We start from the raw sequence: 21154 nt of genomic DNA, 5'->3' as shown, positions 1-21154 counted from the left end.
CTGAAATGGTTTCTGGAAAGGGCTTGCTTTTATTGTATTCCTGCCTACTATTGAGATACCTGAAATATTTGTGAGAATTTCTGGCAAAGCTGAGTATTCTGATAAAATTAGATGATATTATTTCAGTTCTGCCTCTCCTAAGCAGTTACTGATATTTGTGCAGGTTAACAGTGTTTGAGAGATGGGTGGAAAGACCTGGAAAGTTTTCTACATAACGTGGATCTCTTACATTGCTTATCCCACTTATTAATCTTTCCAGTAACTGGAACATACTTTGGCAATAAGGACGTATATGTTTCCATCATTTACTGGCCAAGAAATACATATAGGAAGGGTAAAATGCCTCTAAGGAAGTATGTGGCTGCCAATCATGAGGCCTTTTCAGGTAGAATTCTTATGTCAACGATTATTTTTGTGGGCTAATAATGCAGCTTCTCTAAGTCTGCACTGTAGAGTTTCTTTTATAATGCACTTATGCAACTGTGAAAACTGTCAAGTGCAAATTAAAACTGAACAATAAGAAAATACAGATCAGTAGTTAACTTTGTTCATGTACTGAACATCTGTGCTGCTTAAACAGCCAGAGAATAAGTCCTAGCTTTAAGTAGCATGCATGCTTAAGAAGTTGCATATATGATGCAAAAGAAAATGTTAATTTTAAGTGTAACATTGTGACATTGTTTCCTTCAGACATACTTTATATGACAAAACATTGAGCATTCTGATTTGGAGAATTTCTGGGCTGACTTAGTGGGTCAATTGTTATGGTACACATCTTGTATTTACAGCCTAATTTATCTGGAGTCACTAGTAAAGTTTGCACATCACTTTCCTTTTAAAGTTGAAGAAATTCCAAAAGTAACTACTACATTTTTTCTTGAATTGAAACTTATGTGTATAGTCAACTTGCAACAATCTGTGGCAGTGACTTAAATACAAATACTTTTCTCCAAGGGATTTTTTGTCTGAGATTGTATGTGATCAAGAGTAATAAAGGAAGCTAGTGATCCTCTAAAATTTTTACTTATCATCTTCCACACTGACTTGAAAAATCCATCCATTCCATTTAAGACCCACTAAGAAATAAACCGGCTTTGGACTCGCACCATAAATAGTGCCGTGTACAGTAATTCTGGTTTACCAGCTGAATCTCAGTATTCAACGCTGAGAACAGCAACATGCCTGCCATTTGCAACATCACTGTAGATTTCCATTCTCCTTCCTAGTTAGGTTTGCTTATATACTTGATTGCACCCATTTTCTCAGATAAACCAGTTACATTCTTGCTGTCCTTGTAGATGCTGGAGGTTAAGATTTGGTCTGAAGTTTCTTACTTACTTACTGCTTAAAATAGCAGTTTACAGTTATTTCTTTTGTGATATTTTACTGCAGAGACAGAATTAGTATATTTATACAAACGTTCACAGTTATTTGAATCTTTAGCTAGAAAAGTATGCATTGAAAGTACGCACTTGAAACATCCCTCAACATAAAAACAAAATGCTGTGTCATATACAGTTTTACTGATACGTGTTCTTCAACTGTTGGCAAAGCAGAATATAACCTAGTTCTTTCTGAGCTCACCATGTTTTTCTGCTTCCTACACAAATAGTACTCCTTTGTTTCATCAACATGACTTTATCCACCCCTCTAAGTTTCTGAAGTTTGGAGATCTCTTCTGCAATCTGTTTCCTTCTTGAGTCTCCTAGTTGTGTCATAAATGCTCTATTTAGCTCATTCATAATAACAATAGCAGCACAGGATGATGTCTGGTGGTTCCGTGGACCTGCTTGTTGGTATTTCTGTGTTGTGAACCCTGCTGTATCTCAAGGCCAGATCAGACACTGAATAAACATGAAAAAAGCTACGTCTCATCATACTTGCAGGAAATTATGAAATTAGTTTATTCAGCAGTGACATTAGATTTAAGTGTTTAAGACTTATAACTGCATAGGACAGACATTCCGCATGGCATTTGATGCCTATATTAGCTTAAGTGCAGCAACTACATAAAAAAGAAATAAGCATTCAGTCACCCGTTGGAATTCGTAGCTCAGAATGTCAGGTTTACACTAAAACAGAGAGACTGTTTTATCTTGAGTAATAATGTTTTGGGTTTTTGTTTTTTATGTTTTTTTTTTGTTTGTTTGTTTTTTCTTTTTTTTTTTTGTCATACCAAGGATTTGATCACAGGAACTGTGTAATACCCTTCGGTCTCTTAAAACTGAATGGAAATTCAAAATGTTTACACAATGGACCTGTAAATAAATAATGTAATCTTAGACTTCAGTGACCTACTAGTATAAGATGCAAGGAAGGGTTTCTTCTGTTCCTGAACCCCATTCATACAGTATTGTACAACTGCAGGAAAAAGTAGTTACATCATTAAGCGAATTAGCTCTCTTTGTAAGCACTTCAGTGTAGTCAGAATCAGTGCTGTAACCAATTACATACATCATACGTTCCTGTTTCCTTAGAGAGTATATCTAAATTGCTTTCAATCCTTGAATACGTGCATGAGTCAGAAGCTAATATCACCTAATATTACCATTAACTTGATTGTATTTTCTAATTTGATTGCATTTTTGGGAAAAATAATTACATCTTCCAGGGGAGGCTGGAAGAAATTGATCAGATGTTGGTACATGGCACCTAGTTAAAAATTATTAAGTTATTTTACTATGTCCATTGAAGTATGTTTATGGCTTAAATAGTTGATAAAAAGCAGGAATCTTTTTATTCTTTGCCAGCTTAAAGGATTTGTCACTCCTCATTTAGCACTATTGGTGCGAACAATACAACATGTGTTTTATAATAAGTTACTAACTAACACAGTCATTATGCAGATGTTTCCCTAAAGGGACTTTCTCCTTCAAAACTCCCCAGGTGTCAGACTGATACAAAGAATATTTTAGGTATCATACTGTAAATGAGTATAACAAGCTAAAACCTGATGTATATAAAACTCTTATTTAAAAGTCATGAAAATTTTAACTACACACAGTCTACAGGACTAAATACTTGCTCTATTCCTTAATAAAGGGTGTTGATTTTGATGCTAGGCATTCACCTGATTTCTTAGAAAAAGCACGTTTATATACATCTGTACAGCAAAAGAGTCCTTTCACAAACTGAGCAAGCATTTGAAGGCACAGTGATAGTACCTTGACAAAGTGATTGAACTTACAGGCCCTTTCAGATAAGCAACTATCCTTTGCATGTTTCTAAGAATGGCAAGTCCAAGTACACAAGAGAAGACCATTCATCAGTGTACAGTAGGTAGCAGTGGAAGGATGAATAGTTTTAACTAGCTGACCAAACTTGCTGTACAGCTCAAGTAGAGTGGAGAAGCTAGCCCTGAGTAAAATAAAAAAAAAAAGAGAGTCAGTGTCTCCTGTTTTACACTGGCCTGCTGGGCTGCACTTCCAGCTAGTGTAGACATAGCCAAAGTGATTCTCATGTTGCAATTATTAAAAGTGATGCAAGTAACCAACTAAATGCTTAATGTCAGTCAGACAGAACAGTAATTTTCAACATAAGTGGATCAAAAAATGCAATCACTTCCAGGCAGAATTATTTAGAAGCAACCTTCCAGCTATCAACACCAGAGAACTGGCCAACTTTCTATACTGGGCCAAAAAGCAAAGCAGTAGCAAAAAAGCAGAGCAACAGGTTTTTCCATTTCAGGGGCATTTAATAATAATAGTAAAAAAAAGTGTTTTCTCCAAAAACTTATTTTTTAGCTCATTTGTTTTCGCTTGTTTATTCGTCTTTTTCCTTCTCTGAAGAAATGGTGACTTAGTGATTTTTCTTAATAGTTTTTCCAATCTTAAACACATGAGCAAGAAAAGCAATTTTGTCTTCCTTATTTCTGAAAGCAGATCTGAGGGAGTTCAAATTCCTTTTCAAGATGTTCCCAACAAGCAAAGAAATTGTCATTTAACTGAATTGTTTGTAATTAGCTTTAACGTTAAAAAGATGGGTTCAAAAAGTGAACAGCTGTAAATAAGGTTTTAAAAATGAAGGACAACCTAAAAGATTAGCAGATCTTTCCTCCAGAAGATAGGATGTCCTTTCCAAATCTTCAGACACATTTTTCCTTTTTCTTGTTGAGAGAGTATATCTGTATAGCATTAAGCAATGGTCACATACTGTGTGTGTGTGTGTGTGTGTGTGTGTGTGTGTGTGTGTGTGTGTGTGTGTGTGTTACATACACGTGCTTTATATACAGGCATAACAATTTCTCAGCCAAAAGTTGCGGTAGCCTTTGATCTGTGAATATCTATGTTTTGAAGGTTAAAAATTACGAACTAACATATAAACCCTTCCCTTAACTTAGCTGAATATATATTACTGTAACTATAGGCTTTCTAAGAATCAGGAAGACACTGATTTCTATGGAAACTTTGGCCAGTAAAGAATTCTTCTTTCACAGTGTATTGCTTTTACAGTGCTGCAGCCTGGCAGACTCTCAATGTCTTTCTCTAGATATATCATGAAATGGGCCTGGATTATGGAATATTATATAAAAGGCACCTGGAATTCTTCAATCTTTCAAATCTTTGGAAGATTAAATGAATTCTGCAGCAGGTTTCCTAACTTCAGTAGCAATAATATCCAGGTTGTCTAGACTTCTGTTCTTTTTAGTCTGTAGTTGAACTGTCACTTAACTAATTAAAGGAATTTGTCATATACACACAGGTTAGGGTTTTTATTCACTTACTGAATAGTTCACCCTGGAATTCCTTGGTTTTAGCCATTATATGAAAAAGAAACATATTGATGATGTTCTCTTCAGCCTATCACTGGTTTTGTTATATACTTATCTCCGTTTACCTAGTCATATTTAAAAGTTAATTATCTATATAAACATGTTTTCCTCAGAATATTACTCTGAAGTATATGGCTTTGTTAATAAGTGAGGAGTCTTTCTAATATTTTTATATCTAAATTAGACATTGAAGTAATTCCTTCATTACATACTTGTCATAATGAAATAATCCTAGAAAGCCCATTATTTTACAGTATGAAACTGCAGCTTGAGTTCTCAGCTCAGGTGCAGTCACACTGTTATGTAGAGCGCTACTCGTACAACCACAAAGTGGACGAGCTTTTAAAAATTATGAAAAAAGTTTTCAATCATTTGCGAAGTTTACCCCTGTAGACCCAGCAGGGAAGGTCCTGTAGAGCCTCCTAAGGGGCACGTACTTGATATTCCTTGGAAAAAGTTTACTTTCACTCTGCAGAGTTATTTTAAGCTTCTTGAGAAAGAGATATGACCGACATCTGTCCGTAAAACTGAGCTGTCTGAGGTTCTTTTAGAACTGTAAAAATGTAGACTGCAAAAATTTTAATACTGGGGGAGAAAAAAAACACTAGATTTAGCTTTACTTTTTTCATATAGCATGATTCCCTTTACAGTATTGTTAAAAAGACAAACGTATAATTTATTTATTTATTTTAAACAAAGCTGGTTGGATTGGAGATTTTTTTTAAACAAAAGATAGTTGGCAGATTACCTTATGGCTGTACTTCTGTAATGTACCATGTTTAGAAAGCACAAGTAATATCACTTAGTTTAAAGAAAAAAGAATTTGCCTCAATGTTTCAATACAACATAATATTTAAGATTTTTTGATAAGATTTTGACATAATTAAGATAATATGGAGCCATAAGCACTTTTTGCTTATAATGATATATAATATTTGTTCCTTATATCTGAGGCCCTCAATGATTTACATTGAGAAAAACCAGACACGGTAACTAATTCAGTGTTTTCCTTATTCTGCTATTTCTGTAGAAACTAGCAGAAGTTCTGATAAGTTAGAATCAAATACAGAGATTACAATCATGAAACTAACTAAAGCAGAAATTACAGCAAGAGAAATTTAGCCCTTCAAACTGGGAAGAGAACTTGGCAGTCTATTGCTTTCCTACAGACTGTGTCTCCATTTCATTTTGTATTAGACAATTTGGTATTTTTTTGTGTTTTCAAGTCTGAAGAAGCTATGGATTATATTACTACTCAGTGAGGTGTGCCTTTTCAACCACATCTAGAAACACAAATACACAAACCTTATTCTGCAGTATCAGTGTAGAGCGCCTGAGATTCACAGAGGAATTTTCAGCAACTGAATTAATCACACGCTTCCTATTCTAAGCTAAGCTGTTTCTCGTCATAGAAAAACAAATCTGAATAAGTGTCCCACTGTTCCAGTAGGCAGACATTCAACTAATTTGAATGTATTCTATCTCTGTAGCTCTTTAGTCTTGTTCTTCACAATTACTTTGGCATGCTATAAAGACACTCTAAAAAAGCAAACATTTCCTCACATCTAATTAACTCCTTTTAACAGTCTTGGAGAATTTTGCAGAGTAGCTTGTTTGATACAGTCCCCTTTAGAGTAATGCCACAGAAGTAATCCTTCTGTATCATGTTTGCATGCTAGGCATAACTGATGGGCAAGTTATTTTATGATTCTCTGGCAGCTTATTTCATATAACCATGAGGCTGATTCAAAAGCCTGTGATTTTAGTTATGTGCACATTCCCAAAGCAGGGGAGCTGAAACATTCATAGACTTTAATTATTTATTTTCCATATCTTAATGGACTACTCAATTAGGCACTGGGTTGTACTGTTTTTATTCTTAATTTATTCTTTATTCTTTCACTTAAGTATTTATTATCCAAATAAAATGTCTTCAAATTAACCCATTTTGGTTACAAAAGGTGCTTGTATACTTACTATATTACTATTATTATGCTTAAATATTTTGCTAAACCTTCTCCTGTATCTATGAGCAATTACAGCAGAGATCTCAGCTTTTTCATGTCCATTATGCAACTATCTGATAAACAGTGCATAAGATACATTAACTATTTTCTAGGATTAAAAATATATTATGTTTTAAGGCAGCACATACTGAGAGCTAAATAGGCTAGCAGCACTTTTCTGGACAAACTGAATTACACACATCGTTACAAGTGGTAACACGGAAACATTGCTGTGTGTAATTTTCTGATACCCCACCACAAGTTGCCTACTTCCGCCTTCTACTACCATCTGCTTATCACTGACATCAAAATATGGTGGAAATTCAGATAGCACCTCAATTCCCATTGTGCATAGTAAGTGCAGGTTCAGTATCTTACACTCACGCAAGTTATTCTCAAAAGAATCAGTAACTTTACTGTGTTTGGGAACCATAGAATCACTCAGGTTGTAAAAAACCTGAAAGATCATTGAGTTCATCCAAGACGTAACAATACTACCCTAACTGTAACAACCTTCCACTAAATCATGACCCTGAGTACCACATCCAAATGGTTTTGAAACACATCCAGGGATGGTGACTCAACCACCTCCCTGAGGAGCCTGTTCCAGTGCTCAACAACCCTTTCCATAATTTTTTTCCTGATATCCAACCTAAACTTCCCCTGGTGCAACTTGAGGCCATTTCCCCTTGTCCTGTCACCAGTGAAAAGAAACCAACCCGCTCTCGCTGTAAGCACTGTTCAGATATTGGAAGAGAGTAATAAGATCTCCCCCTCAGCCTCCTCTTCCCCAGACAAAACAGCCCCAGTTCCCTCAGCCTCTCACCGTAGGGTCTATTCTCCAAGCCCTACACAGGCCTTGTTGTCCTTTTTCTTTGGACCTTCTCCAGCACCTCAATGTCCTTTCTGTACTGAGGTGAAATTAGCTTCCTCTGCTTATTTCAATATACTTCACTTGGATTTGTTAAAACTTAGTGAAAAATACAAAGGAATTTGAAAGTCTTGTCTCACTATATTATGTTACATCTAACTGATAAGTATTTTTTCTTTTTATAAATTAGATCGTAATAGATTGTTTCTGATGATAGAATTTTGATTTACTCAACCGAGCTCATTGCAGTGGATTTTTTTTTTCAGTACACACATGCTGTCAGCTTGTGTGTCATTACATGACACGTGTTAGAAGCTGGGGAGATTTCCTTTTCTGGGAAGGCCCATGATGAGGGAGTGTAGGAAACTGATTGAGCGGCCCTGCCCAGCAAAGGTTGCCATTACAGTTTTGTGGGAAAGGAAATGGAACTAATCTATAGAGACAGCTACCTTTTGTGCACTTTTTTTTTCTTCATACACTTTTCAGAGTACTGTTAGGTTCTTTAAGGATGCTCAGGTGTAATTTATTCTCTTATGCTTTTTCCCATTTCTGTTTTCCCTCTCTTACAATCATAATTCAAGTGAGACTTCCTTTCATCCTGCAAGTTTTTATATAGGAATAACATTATGCCTACATGCATATATATTTAGATATCTCAGTGTTAAGTTACAGGTTAACAATCAGTATTGTTATTAACTCATATTTCCATTTATATATATTTTCATTTAAAGTTGTTGGACTTATGCAGGTAGATCATTAAGTGCCCCAAATTCATGAGTCTAGGCCTTAGAGTATAGCCAGATTAAATATCTGTGGTTTCTGCACAAACAACTATAACATTCCATCTTGGAGTCAAAATTTCAAAAGGTTGAATTGAAGGACACACTTTAAGACTGAAATAATTCTGTGAAAAATTCTCAAAGAGAAAGTGTGTGGAATTGTCAAAAATTGGTGTGACTACATCATGACTAAGTCACAATAGTGAAATCTGCAGTAATTTGTGGAATTGTGTGCTGAGATGTTTCAGTCAATCTGAAATGAAAGTTCTTTGTTAACTAGAGAAAGAACATTGTCAACGCATCACATAAATACTGAAAGAAGCTATTGAATTAGCAAAGGCAAGAAAATGAAGGCAAAATAATTTATAAGAAAAACAGTATTTTTGTATGAGACGTTGAAGGAAAAAGAGGAAAATTAACATTTGAGATGCAAAATGGAAAATAAATTAGTTTCTCTGTAAACCTATCACACATGAATGGCCAGTAGCATTTTGCGTATATTGTGCAAGAGTTCTGAGAGCCTCCTTCTATATGAATCCAGGACAAGTGGACAGGCAGGGCTGAGAAGTACAGTTAGTGGATTGGGAACAGCTTTTAGCAATTAGGGACATCTAAGCCAAGTGGTAACAGCATGCTGAGTGCTTCTTGCAAACACACATCCAACAAGAACAAGTGCCAAAATTCCATGGCATTCAAGATCAGCACAAAGCAAGCTTCCAACAGAATGCTAGCCATCTTCCCCCAGTTGGGTTCTCTAAGCTCATTGTAATAAAAAGACAGCAGTTTTAAGAGCAGTTCTTACACTACTTACATGGCTGGCACACCATGTACTCTTTATTGATCTATATGGACAACTGAGAAAGCCATGTATGAGCACATATGAGGAAGACAATACTCTGAACTCAGCAGAGGACAGGAGCTGATAGCAACTTACTCTAATTCTTGTTCAAAGATTTATCTCTTTTGTCTTTCAGTTGCTAATTTTTTCTAACTTATTCCACTGCTTCTCTTAGCTTTAATTTGGCTACTGAAAGAAGGGCAGAGCACTTTAGAAACACCCTGTGGTAGAGAAAAGGAATGCATAAGAAGGCCGACACTGACTGTACAAAACTGTTCAAAGTACCCAGTTGTATCCCTGAAGGAGTTACATATATAATCAACTGGATAATTTCTCTGGAAGTACAGCAGGGTATGTAGGTCAGTGTCCAAATAAGGAAGCATCAGATGAGGAAAAAAAAAAAGGGACAGTTCAAAACCACTGATTGAAGCAGACTACTGCACTATAGCATTTCTAGAAGCTTAAAAAAGTACATTCCAGCTCTAAATTCATCTGAGATACAAGTAAGTCTGTAAAGAAGTTGACACTATTGTAACAATCAGATTTGTAATATATAGCTGCTATATGCTAAGCAATTAAATATTTCATATTTCATGTTAAATATGTTGGTAAATTATTATAGAATTAGGAAAAGGAGAGGATTTTGAGTATTTCAGTTAGTGGTTTGTTTGCTAGTTTCTTAATTTCTCTTTTGGAAAAGAAGGAGGATTCGGAACTATTCTATACTATCTGAAACTATTCCCCAAGTTTTATTATTTGTTGAAGGCTACTATTCTGAAATGCTTAAAGCAATTTTGGAAACATTGAGGTGATTGCAAATTTTCTTAGTTCCTAGTTCACCACTTACAATAATTTCTCTGCATGAAACAACTATGCATGCAGAGGTATACAGACAAAGTTATTCCTTTACCCTCTCACTGGTAAAACCAAAAGTAATGTTAGAAATACATAAAAGGATAAAAAAAAACCCTTCCTTCTGTGGAAATTCAGTGGGCAGTTGAAGTTAATGGGCTTTGACCTAGAACATGTGCCAATTTTCAACAACCTTATTTTTATGACAGCATGAGAAGCTCCTGAATGAGGAAACTCATAATAGAAATGTTTGGAATTTACTAAACACTGCAACATAACTACTGTTATGTTGAGAAATACACTGAATATCAGCCAGCTTTCTGTAGAAAATGATAAACATACATGATGACTGTAGGGGATCTCAAAGAGATTTTTATTATCCAGAATAGTATGTCTCTTTAGTGCAATGTTGTTTTTATACGTGATATATAAAGTTTGTTTCCATATATTCTATACTGTGTATTCACATAGTGTTTGTCTATTTGTTTTTTATTCCAAGAAGTGTTCCTCTTGTGCAACCCATTTTATTGTTTTCCTTCTTGTCAAGAGTTCAGATGTGATGCAAACTCTCACAATTATACTGTCGATCACTTGCATGCTGAGCTGCATGCTGGTAGTAGGAAGTGCCCTGAATTAAATCTTAGGAATTTAGACTGGTTCCCAGTGAAAAAGTAAACAACAGCATGAAAATGACAAAGCAGGAGTTATACCTTCCCACCCTCTCCTTTCAAAGGCAGACAGTGTGTTCAGCCAGAATTTCACACCTAACCATTTGTCTTGTGAAAAATAGTTAAGATGCCATTTGGAAGCAGAAATGAAGTAGATATGTTATATTTACATATGTGATAACATGCAATATCTAATATATATACTCTATGCCTTGTTCTGTTTTTTAAATGAGAGCTTTTGATGAGTGTTAAATAATGGAAACAAATGTTGCCTAACCTACATATGCTTTCCTACAGGGTGAGATCCAGCAGTTGTTGATCATAGCTGACCCTAGAGCTGCATATGACTATTGCGAGCATTATAGTCCAGACTGCGATTCCCCAGTGCCTAATGCTGCTCAGGCTCAAGATCCTCAGGTTGATGAGGTGAGTAATCAGTCATGTATGAAAAGATTTATTGCACATTAGTGGTTGTGCTGAATACAAGTTACCCAGGGAGCATTTAATTACAGCTAAATGGCGTACTTTGTTCTAGACATGAGGAAGAAAGGTTGCAGGAGTGCATTAGTTTTTTCTATGCAATCATTTATGTCAAGTATTTGAAGGCAGCTATCACACTGGTATGTGAATAGCCAACATTCTCAATAGCATTAAACTAATTATTTAAAATGAGATAGCAATTTGTGCTCAGTTGTATCTGTTTTTTCCTCCTACGTACATTTATGATTTCAGTGATGCTGAGTACCTTCAAATGTCACATTTAAAAAGAGATGGGAGATCTGAGTAAGTTGGAGTCAAGAAATTCTTCTGCTAGAAATGTCATATTCTAATAAGATGTGGCCACAAAATTATTTTAGCCAGATCCACTGGTAGCAGCTAATAACATCAACAGGAATAAAATTGATGTTGGCATTTTCCTCAGAAATATGAAAATCATTCAGAAACCATTTGCCACTGTAGACAGTTCTCACAACTGTATGTTAATCAATTCACTAATAGCAAGACAGCCTCTCAGATTAGACCTCTGAGAGTCAGCAGCTGTATGCATTGTCATACATATTCCAAATACTTGTAATAGAATTGTTCTCATACTTTCACTATGAGGTGGAAATCTTTTGTAAAAGGTGGTTTTTATGTCTTAATTGAACTTGGCTCTGGACAGTTAGTATGCTCTCAGTTAACTATGTGTGACCTGAGTGACTATTCTTGCCAACTGCTCAAGAAACCAGCATTTAAAAGTTATTGAATTGTTCTCAGATACATGCTTTGAGCTAATTTTGGGACAGAAATTTTCCTTAATGAACAATAACTTTATTTACTGTTACTATTTATTGTGTCTGATTGAAAATTATGTTATGAAGTACACAGATCCATGGGTTCAAGAACTTGGTTTAAAGGGGCTCTGTAAGGATAGGCAGTAATAGACATAGCTGCTTTAAACTCATTTTGGATCAACTAAGAAACACAGTGGTTATAATCCAGTAATAAAGAAGGAAACACTTACCCCCTACCTAAGGATCAGAACTCGCTGAACACTCCAAAAGAGACAAGCAGAGATGCTTCCCTTACAGCTGCCAGCCCTTAAAAGAGGTTTGGGAGGGGTAGACCATTCCAGTCACACAGGTGATTTGCTTCCACCTGTGCTCCCTGGTCTGGCTGCACCCCTTCACCAGGTGCTGAGTGACTGGTTCAGGCCCTGACCTAACAGCTCTTATACAGGATCCCACATCCATTGCATCTGATATCCAGTTGAAGATGTGTGAAGTTAATTACAAGCTCATATTACATTACGTCACATTACATGTAGGGGCATGACAGTTACATGGCAGTACATAAAGTCTGTTCTGTTAATGAGCCCCTCGTAAAACTGTCTGTCTGTGTGTTTAGTTATACAGATCTCCATGCACTATGTTCCAGACCAGATCAGGCTAAAATCATTTTGTTGATATTTTATGGAAAGAAAACCAAAGCTAGCATTTTTTATTTTTTTTAATGTCATCATTTAATTTCAAATAATATTACATTTCTTCTGCAGAACTTCCCTGGTACTTGCTTATGTATGGCTTGGGACTATTTTTTTTTTAATTTTATTTTCTTTGTAAAGACTTGAAAGGTTTGAATAAGCTAAGGCTTTTCTATTTTTGAATAAAACTGAAAGGAGTCAATCTAATAAACTGATCTTTGGGAGAAAAGGTTGTTAAAATCCCTTAGTCAACAGAGTCAACAGGGGAGCAACGTATCTAAATGCTTACAACATATTAACTAAAATGAAAACACTTGTCTCCCAGCTGACATCAACTCTTGAGCAGAAATTAACATGTCTTGGATTACAAATACCTGTTTGTTTTGGCCACCACTGACAGTAATTATTGTCCCTATTCATCAGTGTAATGCATGCAGACAAGGCTTACAGTTGTGATCAGCTTTCAGATTCAGGGTATATTCTTCGAATAAATTAGGAGTGAATAATTGGGCATTGACTACAGGAGAATTATTAGACTGTATTTTAGAGTTTCTAAAGAATGTAGGCAGTAAATAAAATATCCCTGGGCCTACTTTCTCTCCATAATGGATGATCAGCTAAATTTCCTGCTGCCAAGTATTATTCCTATAGTCTATCAAAATTGTTTAACGTCAGTTGAGAAAGACATTTATTCAACGATCAAAAGAAAAATAAGGTTTCATAATTATAATAAGGCTATGTGTGTTCACGTATATAGTTCTATGTTCATCATATAAAGTGCCCAGTTACATACTTCACATCTATTGAAAACATTTGATGAGCACCAAACAGAGAAAAGGAACCATAACATCAAACAATTGACAATGTTCTCCTTTTGAGTAATACATCATATATGTAGCATTTTGAGTAAGATATCATTTATAACAAGCACATCCAGCATGCAGGCTACACGTAACCCTGGACAGCTAGTAACATGGACCCACAAGACCATACACTTTTAACATTACGTTATTTAAGCAATATTCTTTGGTGAGTCAATTGTGTGTAGCTTGAGCACGGACAAAGGAATGCTGTGGAGAGGAGGGCAGTGTAGCGTTAAATCCTTCTCTCGTATCTACCACACACAGTCAAATTGAAACTCGTGTATTTTGCCATGCAGTGGCACAGTGATTACTAGTAACAATATTTCAACATACTAAACATGTGTATGCGTCTGTGAAGACAGGCATTTTCTTTTTATTGAGCACATATACAAGTTTTCTTATTTAACACAAGCCCTAGTTTAATAATTATTTCATGAAGTAATTTAGTATGTTTACACATTTGCTGTGGAAGAAATATCCAGAATACTTATGCTATGCTGACCAATTTTGTAATTTTCAACATTTCAAAAAAGCTCAATAAAAGCATAAAATTATTAAAAACATTACAATCTAATTTTGCAATATGTATTTAATAGCTTTTCTGCTTTTCTGACCATGTATATGGAATCTGAGAACAGGTTTCAAGATTTCTGAAAAAATCAATTTTTACATATTTGCAATGTCATTTTCAGTCACAATACGTTCAACTTGTTAAATTTAATGTATAGAGTTGGAATCAGACATTCAACTCAAGGAAAAAAACTGATAACCTCTCTTTACTAGACTTTTATACGACATATTTCACCAGAGCAAAAACATACACAGTGGTTAAATACCCTACCAGCTCTTTGTTTTCTTGGTCTTTTTTTTTGTTGTTGTTTAATAAAAAATATATTTTTTTAAGTTGTTACTTGATGTATAATCAACTATATCATATATTTTATATGGTGCCCAAGACAGTTCCACTTCACTAGTGTAGCTCAGGCAAGCCAAAACTTGGACACCGAAGTCCAGCTTCATCAGACTTAAGAATCATTCAGTCTGGCATTTGCAAATGTGAAAGTACTAGGGTGTTTTATTCTTTATTATCATTTATTCGCACTTTGAAGATATGCTTTAATTGAAGCATGCATTAACTGTACTTGTTTGTGGTGGCAAATACCTATGAATCTCCATAACGTGTTAAGTACAGAGTGATGACCTCAGTTGTTGTCACTACGTCAAAGCAGTAGTGTCTAAAAGTTACTTGAAAAATCTGCTTCTGGAGGAAAAAGAGTATCTGATTGTAGATAATTGTTTATAATCAAGCACAGCATTGTATAATTAGATATTAAGAATTGAATAAGCAGATGAAATGATAATTTAAAAATATCAGGGATGCTCTTTCCTTGTGAAGTTATGTGCCTATGTTTTTCTTATAAATATTTTGTGAATAGCCTGGCTTCTGTCTTGTTTTCACAACACTTTCTACTATAAATGGAAATACAGTTAAATTCAGCTTCCTTTCAATCACATACATTTGGCCAGCTCACAGAAATTAGATTAGGGAAAGATGAAGTCAGCCTTCATCTTCATTAATTTTGGGAATTGTATTTTGTGGAGTGTTGGCAAATCTAGTTTTCAACAGCTCCAGCTATCAGAATTTCAGATTTTCTCTTGGAAGATTTTTCTGCAACTCAGTAAATCACACTGTCTCACTTGTTCTTGAAAAATGGCTCCCCAAAGGAACTTTGCTTCGTTTATTTTGGATCTATCCCAAACTAATGGATTATTTGAAGAAATGAAATGTTTGTCTTTTATGAAATGAGCTTGTTAAATCAAAGATGCAAATGACTCCTGAACACACTCAAATTGCAGTATTCAGGCATCCTTTCGGAGGATGTTTATTTAGTATTCTTTATTTCAGGTGTTCCACTGATCAGAACCTATATTCTTCAGAAAACCATGTTTACTTTCAATCATCTTTAAAACTACATTTTGCTACCTTGGTCATTGTTAAAAATAAAGATCTTCCTAGCACTCTTTCTTTGTATAGATACATAATGTAGAGCCTTAAGGCAGACAGAAGCTGCCTTTGGAAGTTGAAGATTTTGTTCTTATCTCCTTTTATCTGCTTGCCCATATCACTATTATAAATAATGTAAATATTCGGAGGTCTTTTAAATATTTTTGTTTCCTTCTGTCCTAAGATTGACATCTACTGCCATTTATTTCTTTTTATTATTGCATCAGAATTTGAAACTACTGTTATGCTTGAAATCCCTTGTTTCATTGCATTTTGTAAAAAGTTAGAGTCTAAAGTGTTTCATAGTAATCTTTGACTCTTTAAGTAGATAGATGATTTCATATAATGCTGATGCAATAAACAATGGGCTTGACAGTTCTTTGCTTTAGCATATGAATTGCTGGTTCTTCATAATTTTGAAAGAAAGTAAAAAATGTTAAAATTTACATCTGCCAGAACAGGAGACAATTTTGGAATAGTTTTTGTACGGATAGCAGAACAGACCGTTTTCAGAGTAAGGCTCTAAGAATATTTATGTCATTCCACAGTTGAAATGGGCCTTGTGTGCTGCTGATCTGCTTCTAAAATTCATCTGATGAAGAAAACAGTTCATCTCTTTAATTGGAATAGCATGGTGATCTGGTAGTGCAATATAATCACTCTGGTAAAGAAAGCATGAGGTCATAGTGGAAAGTCTCATCAAGAAACAGCAGGCTTTATTCTTCCTTTCAATTGTAAGAAAGTAGTCATATGCAATATTCATTACAAGAACGTCTGTTCTGTAACTATTGGTGGTCTTAGAACAGGAGAAAGAAAAACAATAGAAAATTACATTACATTTGAAATGTGTTACCTGATCCCTGTTAGCTGAAATCCCTCCTCATGTTTTAGCTATTGTCCAATTTGAGGTCCTAAGCAAGTTAAAATGCCATGCAGTCAATGTTTTAGATATGTGGAAAAGTTTATAAAGTTATACATGTTTGCTTTTACTGTGAGCACATAGTCAATCTATAACCATCCCCATAAGCAGCAGTATAAAGGGACTGGTAAGCTAGCATAGACAGAGCTCAACTTGAGTAGAATTAAAGCAATCAATCAAAGTATACTTCTACTTGGCTATGCCTGTACTCATAGGAAGATCATCAGAATCTTCTACAACCTGAATGTCTCTTTAAATCCTCTTCCAATTTCTTCATTCTCTGCCTGCATTACTGGCCAATAAGACCATCCTTTGATACATAGCAACAAAGCTATACTGTCTTCCATGACAAAATTCATCTTTGTCATACTTGCTTTCATTGCCTGCTTTGACTTTTTTGCTAAACTTGGCTAAAATTTAGAAAGTTGCAGAGGGTACTTTTCCAATTCATTAAGTAGTTTTGAAATTCCAAATGCTTTCTTCTACGTTAATTAACAGAACAACGACTACAGATTTCTGAGAGTTTCCCATATCTCTCCATAATGTCCCTCCAATACCGTGCCTTTAAAAAAAAAAAAAGAGAGAAAGAGAAAGAAATGTCTGTGGAAACCTTCTCTTCCTTGGCAGTACTCAGATTCCAGCCTGGAAACTGGCATTCCTCATTTATCATCTATTCCTGTTCATTTTGCCTGTATATCTGCATATAATAGCAATCAAAATTCAACCAAAGTTGAATTTTCATTAATAGAAGTGAGTAAAGTACAGTCCTGCAAAGTAGAATATATATATATTTTTTTTGTTGTCTTACCTGATGAAACAGATCTTTTCATGTTGTCATGGATATGTATGAAAGTTTTCTAGTTCTCATTCATAAGTATCTGGCTTTCCAAACTATACTGCTGGCAGATCACAGCATAAATATCAGGCTTTTTTTTTTTCTTTCCAGTCAACATCAGCATTTAGTCTTGCAATTTTATTACCTGCATAGATAGCACAATTCATCACAGACACTTAGCCTATCTTTTATGTATTTTTTATACTTCCTTTATGTTGTTGGTTATGGTCTAGAAACTTTTCACCTTGTTTTGTTTTCTGGATGTCAGTGGCATAGCTCATTAGAAACAAGTTGTATTCAGATGCATTTCCAAAATTTCACAAGTCAGAAAACATGTTTTTATACATTTATACACCTGTAAAAATGTATAATCACTGCCCATGAGGCCTTTGGATAATGCCATACATAAGTCAAAATGTTTCATTGACATTACTGCTCTTAGGATGGAATCTTAATTTACTGAATAGAGAACAATCACATATTACTTAAGTTTTAAGATTTAACTGCTGGTTAAACTGGGATTATTTAGTCTGAAGAGAAGGCTCAAGTTTGACGTTATTGCTCTCTGCAGTTACCTGAAGGAAGTTTGTGGTGAGATGGGAGATGGCCTCTTCTCCCATGTAACTAGCAACAGAACTAGACAGAATGGACTCAAGTTGTGCCAGGGAAGATTCAGGTTGGACATTAGGAAATAATTCTCCAAGAGGGTGGTCAGGCACTGGAACAGGCTGCCCAGAGAGATGATAGAGTCACCATCTCTGGAGGTGTTAAGAATTGCTTAGATGTTGTACTGAGGGACATGGTTTAGTTGGAAATATTGGTGATAGATGGATGGTTGGACTGGAAGATCTTGGAGGTCTTTTCCAACCTTGGTGATTCTATGATTCTATGACTTATAAGTGTTCAAGGTCTTTCAGTGTTGTTCCCATACGTCCTGAGGAATAAACTTTTCCGTGTTTTATGTTCAGTAAAATGTATTCAACGGAAGTGCAGGAATTGCATCAAAAGCCTCTGTAAATAGTTAAGGTAAACAGTTAAGCCGGACATTAGGTCACATAGTCAAATATATTTTAAAATATGGACATTTTTTTAAATCCCATTTATAATTTTTTTCTAAAATGTCTCTTTCTTATGCTGATGTTATTTATTACTTCCATGAATTCTTGGAGTCATTTAGATGTGCAATCCTCTCAGCAATCTGAAGAAACAAATACATATTGTCTTCATTCTTCAGGCAATGATGCTGGGTTATAGTGGGAAATAAGAGATTTCACAAGTCATTAGTTCCCATTATGCACATCAGAATGTTTCTAATATTCTAAACATGGAAAAGGATCAAATTGGTGGGATTCTGGCCCCAAATCCACCTCCTTTTGGCTGCCTGGAGACGTGAAAACAATTAGTAGCAGACATGAGATAGCTTTAATTTACAGGACCAGTCAGTCCCTGTATCTTCAAGCATGATGGAGGTAGTAAGTAAAAATACCTTCTCAGCTGTGATGAGTAGCACTTGTTATGCCTAATCTAGACCTTCAGGGCAGAGCTGAGATTGTAGTTCAGAAGTTGCTGACTCCCTAGCTAGTGTCATAAAATTACATAACCTAATTGTAAGCACATTTTCACTTGTAAAATTTTTGTGGGCCAAATCTCTGCCTGATACTTTTATTATAGATACAGAGCTATGGAGTAATTTATAGCAACTGAGAATCTTAAATGAAATTATATCAGTAACTTAATTGCTCAGATAGTGTGTATCATGGAGCAGTCCTGGTCTTGGGAACTAAATCTCTCCAAACACAAGGATAGCCATGGTTATTTGTGAGTTGTAGGCTCTTCCCTGAATCTGAAATTACTTATGCTATTCACATCAGATATTGGCATCTCTTCAGCTCTCCTGGTTGCCTGAAAACATATATAAAAGAGTATGGGTAAAAGAGGCATTATTTGTACTTAAAATATTAAATAAATATATTATTTTGCAAACATCAGTTGTTGCTCCCAGTAATCCGAATTATAGCTGAGTCTTTCTATTCAGTCCAATAAAAGATTTTTTTTTCCTGACACTGCTACTTCTTTTTATTATTATTATTACTTCTACTATTTTTGCATTGTGCTTTGAGAAGAATAAGGAACTGTGTTTTTCCCCCCAATTATATTTAATTGTTCATGCTAACTTAATCACCTTAAGTTTTAGTCCTAGAAAAAGGTTAAGATGCTCTCCAGTATTGCAAATATAATTTGCTTCCACTAACATGGGAATGCCTCATATTTTTCATTTGCTATGTAGTACACACCAGAAGATTTTATCGAATATGACTATGAGTATGGGGATGCAGATTATAAAGAAACTGAGTCTGTAACAGAGGGACCCCCACTGTTTGAAGAGACAATAGCACAAACAGAGGTAACAGAATCTGATCTGTTTGTTGTGTGGTGTCCAGCTGTCCCCTACCATGTGGTTTGTCAATTTGTGTCATCTGTATGTAAACTTAATGTTTTCCTTTTATTCATTTCTTTTCTCTTCAGCTTTAACACTGACTTTTACTTAGCTATGGAAGGGCCCACAACTGACAGCATTCATCTCACATTCATATACACTTTCATTCATTCATTCTTTTCATTTTATTTATGTTTTCCCATTCCATCTTTCATAACATTTGCAGAAAAAGAAAGCCATGGTCAAAAAGAAGAAGAGGACAGTGGCCACTAGCTCAAAGGACAAATCCCAAAAGGCCACAACAAAAAAATCTGAAAAATATGCATCCAAGAAGAAGAAAAGTTATCAAGCAGCAACAAAAGACAAACTAGGGGTAAAGGTAGCAAAGAAAAAATCAAGATCTTTCCCAGGCCAAGACTGGAAGATCTCTGATAATGAGAAAAAAATAGACCTAACCCCACCAGATGAATATCTGGCTTATAACATAACCTGAATAAAAGTGATATCTCTTGATTTTTCCTACAGGATTTTTTTAATAATGTACTTTCTCTTTAATACTAGGCAAACATTGTCGATGAATTTCAAGAATATAGCATAGTGGAAAATGACTACGGGCCCCAGACAGAAGCTCCCTCCAGAACTACTGAAGCCAATGAGGTAATGAGAACGCTTGAGAAAATTATAGGCAAATATACTTACCTGTCAGGTGTCAATAAAGCAAAACAACACACTGTTAAAGGAAGAATATCAGTTTGTGAAGATATATGTATCTGTAATAATGATTAATAAGATTTTACGGTTTCTCAGCCAATATCAGAACCTAATATTTTCGTGGGCAAAGCTCCCCTTGGTTCCAAGATTTGCTGAACTCATGCGAAGTTTATGATTTTGAAAATCATTCATTGATTCATTCTGTGGGAATGCAGGGTTGGGTTGTTGCATTCAGTGTGGATATGAATGGAGCTATGTCTAGTATAAATTAGGTTAAATAGCAGACACAGTCCTCCTGCTGTAATTGGAAGTGCACTTTCTAATTTTTTGTGCCGCTCTTAAGATGCAGCATAAAGCAAGCCTAACTAAAGAAAAGAACGAATGCAAGCATTGCTATGTATTGAGGTTGAGTCAGAAAACAAAGCCTTCTTTTAATAGTTCTTCAGCCAACAAAACTTAATTATTTCTCACTGAGATTCTATTCAAATGAAACTTTGTGTTTTGAATGATCAAAAAGATAAAATGATTATTTCAACTTAGTATAAACTCTGTTTTCAGAAATCCACAATGACAAGCCTAAACATTATTTTTTTAACATTACTACACCTAAAAGGCAGTGTTGATTAATATGTCTGC

The 21154-nt window shown here is 35.2% G+C and overlaps 1 protein-coding gene and 1 long non-coding RNA gene across 4 annotated transcripts in view; one reads left to right on the top strand and one right to left on the bottom strand.

Moving 5' to 3' along the window:
* The window catches only part of COL11A1 (collagen type XI alpha 1 chain), a 133585-nt gene that overhangs the window by 23061 nt on the left and 89370 nt on the right, over positions 1-21154 (top strand). For 2 of the 3 annotated variants that reach the window (XM_052666495.1, XM_052666496.1), the window contains exons 5-7: positions 11083-11211; positions 19658-19774; positions 20369-20464. In XM_052666495.1, the coding sequence (XP_052522455.1) occupies positions 11083-11211; positions 19658-19774; positions 20369-20464 (342 nt within the window). Of the gene's footprint in view, positions 1-11082; positions 11212-19657; positions 19775-20033; positions 20187-20368; positions 20465-21154 lie in introns of all 3 variants that reach the window. The other variant, XM_052666497.1, reaches the window with a different exon arrangement.
* LOC128072576 (uncharacterized) lies at positions 1008-12351 on the bottom strand. Its single transcript, XR_008202361.1, has 2 exons — positions 12290-12351; positions 1008-1844 (listed from the first exon to the last, which is right to left on the bottom strand). It is a non-coding gene; the product is annotated as an uncharacterized LOC128072576 (long non-coding RNA).

Source organism: Tympanuchus pallidicinctus, unplaced genomic scaffold, assembly GCF_026119805.1.
Source record: "Tympanuchus pallidicinctus isolate F22 unplaced genomic scaffold, pur_lepc_1.0 scaffold7, whole genome shotgun sequence".
Classification (NCBI taxonomy): Eukaryota; Metazoa; Chordata; class Aves; order Galliformes; family Phasianidae; genus Tympanuchus; species Tympanuchus pallidicinctus.
This window is presented reverse-complemented; position numbering and strand designations above follow the sequence as displayed.